This window comes from Oryzias melastigma, linkage group LG6 (assembly GCF_002922805.2).
Source record: "Oryzias melastigma strain HK-1 linkage group LG6, ASM292280v2, whole genome shotgun sequence".
NCBI lineage: Eukaryota > Metazoa > Chordata > Actinopteri > Beloniformes > Adrianichthyidae > Oryzias > Oryzias melastigma.
Window position 1 is genome coordinate 6,292,048 of NC_050517.1, and position 15,320 is coordinate 6,307,367.

General features: G+C 40.6%; 1 protein-coding gene across 3 annotated transcripts; it reads left to right on the forward strand.

The window, feature by feature from the left end:
• Positions 1 to 672: 672 nt before the first annotated feature.
• Positions 673 to 14,079, forward strand: cdhr5b (cadherin-related family member 5b). 3 transcript variants are annotated; one of them, XM_024261945.2, is made up of 15 exons: positions 673 to 849; positions 3,451 to 3,629; positions 3,729 to 3,785; positions 7,163 to 7,252; positions 7,340 to 7,429; positions 7,621 to 7,722; positions 7,804 to 7,989; positions 8,460 to 8,550; positions 8,639 to 8,736; positions 8,815 to 9,012; positions 11,192 to 11,302; positions 11,384 to 11,450; positions 11,798 to 11,872; positions 12,908 to 13,071; positions 13,245 to 14,079. In XM_024261945.2, exons 1-15 carry the CDS (start codon positions 762 to 764, stop codon positions 13,788 to 13,790), a joined length of 2,142 nt encoding a protein of 713 aa, XP_024117713.1. In that variant the 5' UTR covers positions 673 to 761; the 3' UTR covers positions 13,791 to 14,079. The 3 variants fall into 3 exon arrangements, with proteins under 3 accessions (XP_024117713.1, XP_024117714.1, XP_036068109.1); XM_036212216.1 differs by lacking the exon at positions 673 to 849 and adding an exon at positions 2,931 to 3,364; XM_024261946.2 differs by lacking the exon at positions 11,798 to 11,872 and having other exon boundaries at positions 684 to 849.
• The last annotated feature ends 1,241 nt before the right edge of the window (positions 14,080 to 15,320 follow it).

The window sequence follows — 15,320 nt, forward strand, 5'->3', positions numbered from 1 at the left end:
GACTACATGCTTTTACTGAGGGATCTGATAGGTCAGTTTATAACTTGAATAACTTTCAATTAAAACAAATATCTGATAAAAAAATTAAGATTAGAAAGAAGATGTTGAGAAGAATGTATCAGCGCATGAAAGATTATTCTGACAAATGGAATGAGTAATAACTACTTCTCATTAAAAGTCTATGGGATTTGGATTTCTTGGAGGTACTTTCGGAACACTGTAAATATACAGTCATTGTTGTGTACTTTGTGTGGGAAGTGAGTGAAGAAGGAAAAAGGTCATATTTTTCCACCAGACTGGTCAGGACTCTGAGGCAGATGGTCAACATTCCTCTCCATTGCCGTCGTCACTTTGCTTCATATCATTGTAGCGTGAGACTGAAGAAGTACATGGAAGTATCAAGAAATGCATGAAAGAAAAATATTCTTTGGTTGTTTTAGTGAGTTTTTTTAGATTCTCTTTGTTTTTATTCTCATTTGCCTTCACTTTACAGCCCTGACGGCTGTTTATGAGTTTTTATGTTAGGTGTGTCCCATGAAGGGCAAAGGACCAAAGAGGTGAAGGCAGAACAAAATATGACAGTATTGTAATGTGCCTCCCATCAAACCCTTGAAATAAAATCTAATCAGCTAAGTTGATGCACTATATGACTTCTCAGCAAACAGGTGTCTATGTACGGTTTTTATGACCGGTGAAAGTCCACTGCAGCTATGCCATGATCAGGGAAGCAGAGCACAAACACACTCGATCACAGAACAGAGATGGACGGCACTTCGCGATTCGCTTTGGTCACAGTCTTCAGTTTGTGGTTCTTCATTTTGTCTTTGGAGTCCTCTGAAGCTGCTGATAGTAAGTTCACTTTTTTTGCCTTTCCTGAAGCTTTGTGTCTTTGTTCAGAAACCTATTGAAGTATCCTCCAATAAATGATGTGTAAGTGACAAATAAAATAAGATTTTTTAAATGTTTATTTGTATAGAAAAAAAAGGAACAAGGAAAAGACAGACTTTAAAAATCAAAATGTGCAGAACTGTCGAGTAAAAAACTATTGGAAAATGAAGGATATAAAAAAAATCTGTATTAATTGGCAAGAACACGTTCTATTGAAAGCTAGAAGTAGTAATGTCTTCGTCACAGCTGCCCTTGTGTGTCTCTACAGGCTGTCTGCAGATGAAAATGGTCAAACCTGTATGGGGCAAGAAATATTTAGATTGCAGACCATTCTGTGAGGTCGTAGAGAGAAACGTTGATGTATTGGTTTATGACATTTGATTAAGGACCCCTCCGCGTCACTTTTAGACATTTTGGGTGTCCCCAAGTCATCTTTTTTCAACTTACTGGCTGTTCCCATTAAATCACGGGTGTCCAACCTCCGGGCTGTGAACCAGAATCAGTCCAGTATCACGACCCATAGCGCACCGGTACCCAAACCTGGTACCCTAACTCTACACTGGACCTGAACCGGTACCAGACATGGTATTGGGTGTGAACCGGACACAGTATTGGACACGAACCTTTACCAGGTTGAGGTTAGAGGGCTGGTACTGGATGCACCCCAAGGACCAGTGGGCATCCAGTACTGCATCCAGTACTGCGTCCCGAAGGGTTGCGGACCCTTGATTTTATGAACAGCCAGTATGTCAAAAAACGACGAGTTGGGGACATCTAAAATGTCAAAAAGTCACGGGGAAGGGGCCTTACCCAAACGTCAATATGTGACGACATGAGCATTTGCTGATTTTTCTTTGGGTATGCCGTGAACGTCAGGTCAGGATAAACACTTGAACAACACAAAAGGGCAAGTAAGAGAGAAGCAGGTGAGACTCAGGTGTGTCACACGAATTTTTCATTTTTTCAACCCTCCACCAAATCTCGCCTCGACCGCTCAAGGAGCTGGTTAATCTGTGTTTATACCAGATGCAATTTGTAATTCGGCCGCCTTTGTTGTTGCATGTGGCGAATTTGCTTCTAAACACCTGTCCAAAAATGTGTGTATAAAAACCTTATGGTCCAGACACATGTGGGAGGAGCTACCACCAAGTGTTTTTAGCCTGATGGCTACATGAGTATATCTCATTACCTATGCACAGAAGACAGTGAGGATGTTGAGAAATCAAGTTTATTTATTGTAAAGAGCTCCACAAAAGTACAGGTAACCATGAGATCATTCAGAGATGAATAACAGGAGCTTTCAGCGGTACCTCTGTGTCTCTGTGACCCTGTTTGACAACTTGTTGTACCCCTCCCATTAGTCCAAAGAGGCAAAAATTCAAAAATAAGAATAAAATTAGAGGACTTTATTGATATTGTCTCAATGCAAATAAGAACAATATCAAAAAGTTTGGGACAAGAATGATCATAATCTCTCCATGTTTGATTTAGTCTCTATCCGCTGATCACATCACTGAACACATCACATGCCCAAAGCTGAGGCCCTGATTGGTTCACACAACGCCTCATCTTCTGGAAAGTTCAGATTTTTTTAACTCTTGACGCACCGCAGTGCCAAATAACAAGACACATTTTTGCTTCTGTTTGTTGGTTAAAATTACATTTTCTATATGGTTTGTTTTTATGAAATGATATTGGCTGAACACTTGGGAAAAAGGCTGTAAGAGCTAAGCAGTCCTACAGTCTTCATACCTGTTGTAGGTGCTCATACGTGTGTGATGCTTCGTGTTGAAATGATTGTTTTCATCCTTTTGGAACAGCAAACCAAAAACTGAGCAGTCTGCATTAACAGTTTGTTCAGCCTCTTTAACCCTTTAACACCAGAGCTCCAGTGTTTATGTTTTGATTTAATGTAACTTTTCAACCATTAACAGGATCAACATAATTCCAGAAGATTCTGAAGGAGAAAAGTGGCTCTTTGAGATGTTGATGGTTAATGGTTGAGTTTGAGTTTATTGAAATTACAGTATGTTAAATATTTTGTGTTTAAGCGTCACCAGCGATGCCTCAGGTGTTAAAGGGTTAACTATGTTGTTCTGCTGCAGCCTCAACAAAGGACAAAAGAGGTTATTTCCTTTTCTTTTGGAAGATTTGTAACGTCTGTCTAAATGCACGGTCACACAATAATAGCTTTTATGATCCAGGAGGACTTTGTAGATCAGTAACAGGTTGATTTCCTGATTCTTGTTAAAAAACAAATTGTAAACATTTAACATCTTTCGTTCTTTAGATTTCTTCCAATTGCAGATAAACTAAATATGTCTGGTATGACTCTCCCATTACACAGAAGTGTGTCATCATGTTCTAATCAGCGCTTTAGCTCAAACTCATCTACATGTCACGTCTGAGACTCCTTTGGGGGAACTTTCCAAATGACAACGCTCTGAAAGCTCTTAATAGACTTTAGAAAAACACTGTAAGTGGAAGAGTAGTTCTTTCAGGAGAGATGAAGATGTGCCGGCAGTCAGTCTGTGACTAAGATAATGTCTTCTCTCCCAACAGTTTGTTCAGTTCCTTCTAGCCCCATCAATTTTCCAGAAAACAACGAAGTGGATGACGTTGTGACAACAATCACCGTCGAGGCAGGAGTGACACTCGCCTTAAAGTCACCTTCAGACCCAGATTACCCATTTAGACTCGATGGAAACCAGTTGAGAGCTGCTAGAGTTCTGGACTACGAGGTACTGCTTCTATATGACTGAAGTGAAGCTCCAAACTCAAACATTAAGCAAAAAGTCAAGTCTATCTGTGTGTTTTTGTTTTGTTTTTGTTTATTTCAGACAACCTCGAGCTATGCAGTCGAGATTTTATGCACAAAGACAGAAACAGGTCTTCTGGTAAGACTGGCTCCAAGAAGCAACAGTTTTTCCCAGCACTTTTCTATCTTCCTTGAAGGCCCAAAGCGCATCACAGTCACAGACCCATTCACACATTCACACACTGGAGGCGACTCCGCTGCCGAACACTGGCGCCAACCTCCTACCAGAGGCAATTTGAGGGTTTAGTGTCTTACCCAAGGACACTTCAACACATGTGGCTGGAAAAACTGGAATCGAACCCGCAATTTTCCTTTCAGGAGTCAATCGCCTTACCGCTGCACCACGGCCGCCTACTTTATCAAGTTATGTCAAATTTTCAAAAAATCAAAATAAGAACTTGCTACTTTTTAAATTGATCGTCTCACATAATAAGGAAAAACATCTTTCACTTAGAAAAATAACTTTTCATAATATTGTAAATTCATTACACATCCACTTGATTACACAACTTTGGGCTCAATCCAGTTTGCATGAGCTGAATCCAATACCTTAGCATTAAACCTTTATATTATCATCATGATCGCTCTTTAAGGTCATTTAGGTTTTCTGGTGTTTTTTTAATGATTTTTATTAGCATTGTGCAAGCTCCTTTAGCTAATCTGGTGTTTAGCTTTTATAGCATATGAGTCAACAGATTATCTAATTTAGACATTCTTCCACTTGTTTATGCTAATTTGCCATTCAATCTTTGTGCCAACATTCTGCTACCTTGTTTGGCTAACTTAGAATAATTATTTTTATTTATTTATTTGTGTATTTAAGATAATTTGCTGCTGAACTGTTATTTAAGCAATACATAAGCTAGCTGATATAGAGATGGGGTTGGCTGATGTAGAGACTGTTCAAGTTTTTCTAATTTTGCATTAACTTTTGATTTAGCATGATTAGCCATTTTAGTCATTTCAAAAAATAGGTTATTTAAGCAATTTTGACACTTACACCTAGCATAATACAGGTTCTTTGCTGTTTTAGACAAACTTTTTTAGCAATAGAACATTTTTCCAAACCAACCTTCAACAACTTTAGGCATTTTGCAAGTCGCTTTGGCATTTTTAGTAATTAAGTTCCACATATTCGTTGACCACATTCAGTTTATATTATTCACCCTTCATTCAGTCCATCACTGGATTGTTTAAATGCATTTGTGAGAATGAAAACACTTTTCAAAAGTCCTGAAAGGGTAAAAAAAAAAAAAAGCACATAATGATGAGAAAATAAGTTAGAAGTTAGAACATGTTCTTGTTGTTGTTAGTCATTTATTTTGAACAATACATAGAAAACAATAAAGGATAACAAAACTAAACAACAAAGGATTTTTTTGTATAAATTATGAAGTAGAATAAATTACCTCAATATGTTGTTTGAAATGGAGTAGGAAGAACTTTTTTCAATCCTATCCCCCAACAATGTACCTTAAGTTTAGGCAGTGTAATTGTTACAAGAATGCAGAGGCGTTTGGACCTATATGCAGGCGGAGGCAAAACAGGCAAAGGCAAAACAAAGACATAGCCACAAGCCAGACAGGAGTCAAAAATCGTGGAGCGAGACAGGGAACAGAAACAGGCAAACGTCAAAAACACGGAAAGGCTAAAGATACAATAGAATAGGATTGCTAGGTAGCGCTAGGCAATACTTCGCAAGAAGTAAAATCCAAACAGGGCATATAAATGATGAGGATGATGAGAAACAGCTGGTCATGACCTGGAGGGAGAATGTTGATTGACAGGAGTTGGAGAGAGGACGTAGCAGAGCAGATTAATAATCTGGATAAGGGGTGGAACTGAAAGACCAAACCCTGACAGACGGTAGTCAGAGATCAGGGAGGGGTCAAGGATGTTGTTTGGAGTGACCCAGGAATGTTTTTCCGGGCCATACCCCTCCCAGTCCACTAGATGTTGGAGCCAACCACCCCGCCGCCAGTCTGCCTGTATTTGGAAATGACAGACAGCATGCCATAGCTGGACATGTGCTGCCTCCCAGGTCTCCTTGCTGCATTGAAACCAGTCATCTATGGCTGGAAGTTGCGTGGGACCCCCAGACTAGGGGAAGAATGGTGGCTGAAAACCCAGGGGTCACTGAAACGGTGTTAGCCCTCTGGATGCCTTCTCAAGAGAGTTCTGGGCGTACTCAGCCCAAACCAGGAACCGGCTCCAGTTGTGAGGATTTTATCGGCTAGTTTAATAGCAACAGGTGTCTCGAAGGTAAGAAAAGTGTCACTCACCAGCCCTCCCGATCGTAAGGCGGACGATGAGGGCAGGAAGCTCACAGGTGACCAGAACGACTGCAGTAAAGGCACAAATACTCATGGCACGAGTCTCGAGTCTATTTTGCAAATTTTATGATAATCACCATTTAATAAGCATGGCATAGCTGCCTTGTTTATATTCTTAGGCTGTAGCAGCAGTTCTTGAATGGAGTATGAATGGAGACTTAAAAGAAGCTCATGAAATTCCAACAAAAACCATCCAAACCAGTTTTAAAAGAGATGAAAGGACTCAAATGAGGTTTCAGAGTTCATCTTTGTTCAGATGCTTGATTTTCTTAAGAGTGTTTTACACATATTTCTTTTCTTAAATGGTAAAATGGTTAATGGCGTGTACTTATATAGTATATATACAGCTTTTCTACCCTTCTTCGAAGGCCCAAAGCGCTTTACAGTCACTGACCCATTCACACACACATTCACACACTGATGGTGACTCCGGTGTCGAACAGTGGCGCCAACCTCCCATCAGAGGCAATTGTCACAATTCTTTTCTTACCGTATTAAGAGTTCAGCGTATGTTTTTACTGGCATATTGCGCCTTAGTCACAACCTGTACGATGTATGCAGGTGGTTCGCACAAAAATTTTAGGTCGTAGACCACTCAATGAACCCATGCGTGGAGCAGAAATGTTCAAGTGCTTTTTTTCAATGGGCATGCTCGGAGCGACAGGTTGTTACTAACACTAAAGATGTGGTGAAGATTTTTCCGTTTTTCTAATCCTCCAAATTTTGTGGACTTGGCAAGGAGCATGTTCTGTTGACGTAATAAGTGCCCGCTCCCCCTGCACCTGTTGCGAGCAAATTGCATGCTTGTAGCCTGAATTTTAGAAATTTTGATATTAGAGTGTAGTTTATGTGGACCTCCTACAGCCGTCCTATGTCTCACTTGTACACCCCGTGGGTGCCCATTTGCATGCAGTCAGTAAGGAACTAGTACTTGCAATTTACTAATGACTGGAGTGGGTTGTAGGCATCACCCGTACGCCATTAGTGCATGCAACTTGCATTATTCTTACAAATACTTCACGACACACTAACCACACACCCATCAACCCATTCGAGTCAACCTGTGTACAGGTACATGTGACTAAGGCATTAAGTGATTAAGTGTCTTTTGTCATTTTTGAAGTTTCCGCTTAACATCGTTGTCCTTCTGGAAAACATGAATGACAACCCCCCAGTCTTTGACCAGACTCTGTATCAAAAGGAGATCACTGAGGTAGGAGGAGCATAAGGACACAAACCACTTGAAACTTTACCATGATGCCTGCAGCGACCTCTGCCTCACTCTTGTTTTTCTTGTCAGCTGTCTCCCATAGGCTCCGCTGTGGGTCGTTTTGCTGCCACAGACCTCGACCAGCACTCGAGGCTCTACTACACCCTGACATCTGAACCTGTACGATTTAATTCTTCACCAGATGTTTGCTTTTCTCTCCTGATGGTTTCAGACAAATATCCACTGCCTTTTTTAGACTCTGCAGACATGAAACAATCAGAAATTGATTTAAATGGATAAAAACATGATTTCTAACACTGATAAATGCCATATTGAACAGCATCATATAATCCTTGTTCCCTTTTATCTAGACTGGATTTATACTGCAATCCCCTACAAACCCGGAAATCTTGGTGGATGCACATCTTGACTATGATACAGTTAAAGAATACCAGCTGAAGCTGGAAGTTCAGGTTAGTATTATCTTAGGATCACTTTCTCTTGTCTTTCTGTTCTGTGAAAAAGATTTTTGTGTTCTCTTAAATGTTTTTTAGGACACAGACTTTGCTTCGGCACCTGACGGGCCTTCGTTCAGTGCCACCACGACCATACAGATCACCTTATCCGATGGAGATAACAGACCCCCCTGGTTTCAGCCCTGCACAAAGTATGTTGTGGGCAGAGCTGTGATTTGTGAAAGTGCAGGATACACTGGAAGGGTCAACCTAAATGAGCAGGAGGTAGGTGACCTGAAATAAAGAGGAAACTTGTTTCCGTGCGTTTGACTTCCAACCATGAATGTTAGAAGTGTTTTGGCACAAATATTAAGAAAATATATTTTCATATTTAATCCCTTTCATATTTTTACTCAAAGTCTTTTAGTTTGTTAGTTAAAATCATATTATCATACAAAATCCTAGTTGCTAGACATACCGATTGTTTCATTTACCGGTACTAACGTTGTCATAGTTTTTAGTTGATTGAATTATTAGACACTATATTGTCTATGTTTTATCATATGGCAACTGAGTGTGTAGTCATTCAGGAGGCAGACAATTTGCTGTAGTGACCCCCACAGGGGGCAGCTTCAAGACAAAGGAGATCTTTTAAATATGGAGACATTACTCTGATAGAGGTCAAAGCAGCTGTGAGTAAACCCAACAAAGCTCTCTCTAAAGTCTACTCAAAAGAGCTCAAAAATTCTCTTCAGACTGGAGTGTTATCTTTGAAACCAGGACCAGTAAACGCCATCGACGGAGACACTGGAATAAATGAGGAGATAACATATGGATTCCTGAGTGGTAAGCAGCAATGAAAAGCCTTTTTACTTTAAGAAAAGAAGTGTTGCATCCTGACTGATAGAGAAAACTCTGGTGTTCTGCTTTTCAGGGAATGATGATGGTCTGTTTGCAATCAACCCAAGCACAGGTGACATCACAATGCTGAGGTCAGCTGACGTACTCGGGGAAGTAAACCTGCTAGTCATGGTGAGGGGAAAAACAAACTTTTACTTATTTTGGAATTGTCAGAATGAATCTTTTGATTTCACATTCCGTCTCCCAAAGGCTGCTCAGAAGAATAACGTGGATCAGTTCGCCACCACCCAGGTGGTGATCAGTGTTCAGGTGAAGAGCCTGCATGTACCACAGTTTCAAAAGCCTCTTTATGAAGGCCTCATCACATCAATGGGCTCAGTGGCAGTAGACCAGGACAAAAAGGCTCTACAGATCCTGGCTACAGATGAAGACTATGCTGGCGTGCAGGTAAAACTCACAGCCTTTCAGAACAAATCACACTGAATAAATGTATCACTTTTGTAATTTAGAATTAGTTACAAAGTTGCATTGTTATGTAGCAGGATACTTTATTCGTAGGAAAATGAGACCTAAAAATGAACCCTCAACACCTGAGGCGCCGCCAGTGACGCCTAAACACAAAATCATTGACATAGTGCAAATTAAGGAATTATGGAATTATGGAGTTACGTTGATTGTGTTAACAATAGCTGCGTTTCCATTTCATATTTGTGCAAAACTTTGTCGAAATTCTACGAATTTTGAAAAAAACAGTTTCGACACAGTTTCCATTAAATCATAATGTTGCGATAAAGCACAAACCAACTCACACGATAAGTCATTAAAAACACGGCGATGAATGGGAACAAGTATTTTTTTATTTGATTCACTAAAAAGGAGCGTTCGGGTGACATCACAGCTCTGTCTGGGGCGTGTGCAGCGCAGCTCGACTCAGGAGAGAGAGAAGCCTGTTTAGCGGTTAAAAGAAAAAGCATTCTAACAAATAAACATCTGAACCTTTTTTCTGTTTGAAAACACGACAACATCCATTCAACTTTCTGTCACGGCGCTCGCACTCACGAGACTTCAGGCTCCAAGCTGCAAAAGTGTGTCTGCAGGTGAAGCGATGAGGAAAGGAGGAGGAGGAGTTGCACGATTCCGTATGACCCGCAATTTCTAAAGAGCTGTGATGCTGCACGACCTCTCGGTGTCCCGGCTGTGCAGCGCTCAGATCAGACACTTCATACCGAGAAGCGCATTTATTTAGAAAAAAGTGCTTCCATTACAGTTTTGCGAAAAATGTCTATTTCGATACATCCCAAATACCACCTCCTCTAAGCACAAAAGCTTTTTTCGAAAAACGCGAGTTTTTTCAAAATTGTGGTGTTTCCATTAGGAGAATTTATTATCGAAATTCCAATTTGCGAAATTTCAGAGTCAATGGAAACGCGACTAATACAATTTTTTTAAAAAAGGCTAAATCTAAGAGATGAACACTGGAGCTCGAGTGTTAAAGGGTAATATATACAGTATATATGCTCTTAAATATGCAGTCAGACATGTTACTTGTCAGGTAACACAAAAATAAAAATAACCCCCCCCCCTCTTTTTCCAGTAATCATTTTGAGAATGGGAAAATAAAATGTTACAGTTGGACTTTACAGCCACAAAGAAGACATAAGAACTACTGACAAATACACCATTATCTAAAGCAGCAGGGATACAAAGAGAAGTTAAAGCAACATTTAATCCCTTAGATTAAACATAACTGGGAAATAATAAATAAAAAATTAATTAAAGGACAAAATATTTTAAATACTGGAAATTGATAATTGGTCTTTAGCTAATTTATGCTACAAAATATGGTAATATGGAGGGGCAGATGGACGGATGGATGGATGGATGGATGGATGGATGAACGGATGGACAGACGGATGGATGGATGGATTGATGAAAGTATGGATGGATGGATGGATGGATTGATGAACGGATGGATGGATAGATGGATTGATGAAAGTATGGATGGATGGATGGATGGATGGATGGATGGATGGATTGATGAACGGATGGATGAACGGATGGATGGATGGATGGATGGATAGATGGATTGATGAAAGTATGGAGTGATGGATGGATGAACGGATGGATGGATGGATGGATGGATGGATTGATGAACGGATGGATGGATGGATGGATGGATAGACAGATGGATGGATAAACTGTAAAAAAAGAGAATGCTGCTTTTCTGTTTAAAGTATTTGTTTCCATTTCATTATCTGAAAAAAACATAGTTTATGCAATACATAAAACAAAAAATATACATTTGAACTGTTACTCATTGATTGTTATTACTTTTAATTAACTTTAATTTTGTACTCTTACTCAATCATTATTGGATAACTACCATTTACTTTTACTTGATTAGTTGAAATTCAAACTACTCTGACTTGAGAAGACTTTCTAGATGCTCCTCCCACACGTGCTCATGAAAGGATGAATTTAAGGTTAAATGGACAACATTGATTGGTGTCAGTGGAGGCTCAGCTTATCATTGGTCAGGCTTGATTTGGGGTTTCTTTAATGCTCTGCTATCTTTGTCATTTCAGATTGTTTTGGTAATACTGTGTATATTATTTGTGCTTCACAGGGTATAAATCCTTACATCACGTATTCAGTTGAAGAAAACAATGACTTTGTCATCGTCAATGGATTCTTGTTCCTGATCAATGATGTTGAGGATAACACCTTTCATTTGACTGTAAGCTCAAAAAACATAATATTTGAATTCACAAATCCAGCTGTGATTTATCACTTATCTAATTCACTATTTGATTCTTAGGTTGTGGCAAAAGACACAACAAATGATGAAACAGCGACGGCACAGCTGGTCATGGAGGTTAAAATAGGTAAGGAGTCGGAGCACTTCATGGAAATATAGAAACGACTAGTTCCACACTTAGTGCTGAATGTTGTACTAAAAAAAATTTATTTTTGATGTCCTCTTTCCACGTCCATAAATAGCATTAATATGAGCCAACATACATCCATTTACAAATGAACTTTTTCTGTGTGATCTGCATTCCCTTTGGTCTGCTCTTACAGCCTTCTTTGGACAAACTAGTTTCTGTTTATTGATATTGGAACCGTGTCTCCAGACCCACTCGAGTTAGCCTTTCTGAACACTTTAAGGTGAAAATGTTTCCGAGGGAAAAAACCTGGGAGCAACAACATAAAACCAATATACTTCTCTCAGGTATCTCCACCAGCGCTTTGCCTCAGAGCACTACAGACATACCGACAACAACCCCAGGAGTCAACGTCAACACCGGTATGACCATTTCAGCCAGCAGCCCCGGTCTAACACACTTCCTCATTCCTGATCGAGGAATACCAGTACTATTTTCATATAACTGATTACCAGAAGCTGTTTTATCTGGTTGAGCTTTGTTCTGCAGATTAACTCCAGCCTCATGGCCTCTTTCATCATCAAAGTTCAGAAGGTTAAAGGTCCAGCTGCAGATGGTGGCTCTCAAGAAATGTGTTTCAGAACCGCTTCCTCTATCCCTGTAGTAGATCTGTCTCTTTAAACATGAATCAACACCATTTTTTTTTTTATTTCTCAGAGAGTTCAAGCAAACAAGACTTAAATGATAGTATTCTGGAGCTTAAGGAGTTTTGTTTTTGTGGTGAAATCAGAGTTGTAGTTGTTTGTGACACTGATGTAAGCATCAGGACTTTTGAGAGAGCCGTGTTAACCCATGTTCACACCAGTAATGTGATGTGTGTTCAGCATATATGGTAGAGTTCACACTGGCCAAGCAGGGAAGGGCTCTCGTCTGCCCCTTCAATTGGAAGAGTCTTGGTGAGAAGTGTCAAAGTGATACAAATCTCTTGCTCCAGGTTTTTTCTTTCATAGCTCTATTCCGATTGGCGTCATAGAATTCCAGCCGGGCACAGACCACATTTATTCATTTCTCCTCCCAGATCCATTTTCAGACGATTGGCACTTCTGTGAATTAAAGAGGACACCAGCCACACGTCATTACCAAATCTGAGTCCCTCATTGGTCAAAGTTCAACTGGTTTGATTCTCATTGTGTGTTCAATGGCTGGACGTTTTGTATGTAGAGCCCAAAAATGGCAGCAGAAACTTGCATAACAATGCTTGAACATGAGTAATGAATGCACACATACACATGTATGTACATAGACTTTTCATAGCAGGTGTTCACTAAAACGTGCTGAGAAAGTGAACCAATGTGGCAAATCTGTGGCTTTTACAGATAGATTGCAGTAACTCCAGTCATTTTCGTTGTAAGTTTTGGTTCTTTCTGGAGCATCAAACTTGTCTTTTGTTCTGGCAGTCCCTCCTGGAGGCTTCAGAGTGGGGGACATGGCAGCACTCGGTGCAACCTTGGGGGTCCTTCTCTTGGTGTGTCTGGTTGTGATTGGGGTTCTTTTCCATCGCATGAAAAAGGATAAAGGCAACTGGAGGAAAATCTATGAGGCCAGCATGTTCAGGAGCTCAGTAAGTTCAACAGGATGAATAAGTATCCAGAGAAGAATTTACATCTGTGTTCAATAAAGTCATTATGTTCTGATCACAATAATAATTCAAGATTTTTTGAAGTTTATGCTGGAGGACTGATGATCAACTCTTGTGCAGTAGTCTGTAAAAATCTGGGTTTCCATCCCTTCCAGCTGGGAAACGGCCCGAGCGACCCGAAAGAGGCCATCCAGTACACCAATGAAGCCTTCCAGAGGGATGAGGGTGGAGACGGCGTGGACTCCGGTGGGCCAGCGGGGGGTCTGAACGCGAAGGCTGACGAACGACCAGCCCAGGGCTCTCATTATGACAAGATCATTTCTGCACGTCTGCAAAGCCTGCAGGCACAGGACACCAGTGACACGGACTCCCACAAGGCCGACAGTGAGAAGGAGGTCAAACCCATCCTGACCAAGGAGAGGCGCGGGGAGGACGGCTACAAGTCAGTGTGGTTTAAGGAGGACATTGACCCCAATGCCAAAGAGGAGGTGGTCATCATCCCAGACAACAACGAGCATGACAGCGAGGAGGAAGACAATAAACCCAGGATCAGGGATGATGATGATGATGAAGAAGAGGGCACTTCTTACAAGAGGAAGGTGGGCTTTGCTGATGCTGATTTGGACAGTGGACTGGGGGTGAAGATAGGGGATCCAGGCGAGGACTCAGAGAGCGACAGAGCATCCAACACTAGTCTGTAAGGACCACCATACGACGAGAACACAACAGCCGCAGCAATAAGGAAGCTTAAACATTAACAGCCAAGCCTATTTATACAAGTCAGAGGCGCCACATGACCTGGGAGAAATGCATCAAAACAAACCCGGAAACAATGAATGTAAATTATTCAACCTCAAGCCATTTTTCTTCTCTGAAAAGCACTTTGTCTTACAAATTAAATCACTATAGAAATAGGTCGATTGACTCAAATAAATAAATCAGTTGGTTTTTCTCTACAAATAGAACTGTAATAAACTGATTGAAGATGTTGCTGTATGTTTTTATTCTCAGAAAACCTTCCTTCATACAGGAATGATAGTCAGCAGACATTGAGCTCGGGACAAACTGGGAAAGATGGGTGAACAACTGTGAGTCTGTAACTGGCACGCTGGTTGATTATTAACCTGTATTGGTGGTTGTTCAGAGCTGGCAGAGTAAACAAGTCTGATAAAGCTAAACCTGCAAACAGAACAGTCAAATGACAAAACAGAAGTGTGTCATGATGCTGACAGTGTCAATAAACGCTTATCTGTTCATCCCTGACCTCTCTGGGGTTTTACGGCAGATTGACAGAACAATTAAACCTTTTGGTTGTTGGTCAGTAACACACCGGAGATACCAGGAGATGTTTTTATTCCCTCACAGAAAAACATCTGATCTGTAATCTCCTGCTTTCACAACATTCAAAGACTCACTCCGATCATCTTTTGATCTATTGTAAAATTGTTCCCACTTGTCTTTTATGATTATACAGTTTTCAGCAAACAATTAAATAATCTGTGTTGTTTTCTAGGACATAGTTTCTGCAGAGTGGCAGGAGTTCATTAGAAATTCACCTCAGAGTTGTAGGTGAACTGTTCACGCAAAACAACCCCACCCCCACTTCCCATCACTCATCTCTTTACCCGCTAGCTTACAACCCCTCACAACTCCAAGCTAACATTAGCGGTGCAACAAAAATGGTGAACAATATCATTTCTATCCAGCCGAACAGTTTTGATCCAGATTCCAGCTCAGACGAGGAAAACAAAGACGTTCATGGATATCTTTGTCTGCAAGTGGATGATCAGAATGGAGAGGATCGGCGAGCTTGTGGCCTGCACAGTTTTTCAAAATCTGATATTTTCAACTGCATTTTCACAACAATTTGAATAAAGAAAAACTCAAAAATAACATTTTGTTCTTCATTATTTTCTCCATCATCAGAAAATGCTTCAAAAACACGTTAAAACACCATTTTGATTAGAATGGGTCTCTAAGTCTGGCTAGAAAACAGACATTCTTTTGGATTAAGTTCGGTTTCATAAGCCCTGTTACCACTGAACAGTCCGGTACGGTCCGGTTCGATATGGTATTTTGAGCCATTCCATTGGTAAATGGACTCTTTAAACAGTTCCGACCCGTACCTCTTGAGGGCCCCCATCAGTTGTAGGTCCATAGAAAAATAGAACGGGACGGTTGGGGCGGAGTCACTGTAGCCACCTGCTGATTGTGAAGACATTAGAAAGCAC

Bases quoted from the DNA above. Each gene is read 5' to 3' on its own strand.
- cdhr5b (XM_024261945.2), top strand. From the start codon at position 762: ATGGACGGCACTTCGCGATTCGCTTTGGTCACAGTCTTCAGTTTGTGG. The intron at 7,253-7,339 runs GTAGGAGGAGCA...TTTTCTTGTCAG, and splicing joins ATCAAAAGGAGATCACTGAG to CTGTCTCCCATAGGCTCCGC. The intron at 7,430-7,620 runs GTACGATTTAAT...CCTTTTATCTAG, and splicing joins ACACCCTGACATCTGAACCT to ACTGGATTTATACTGCAATC.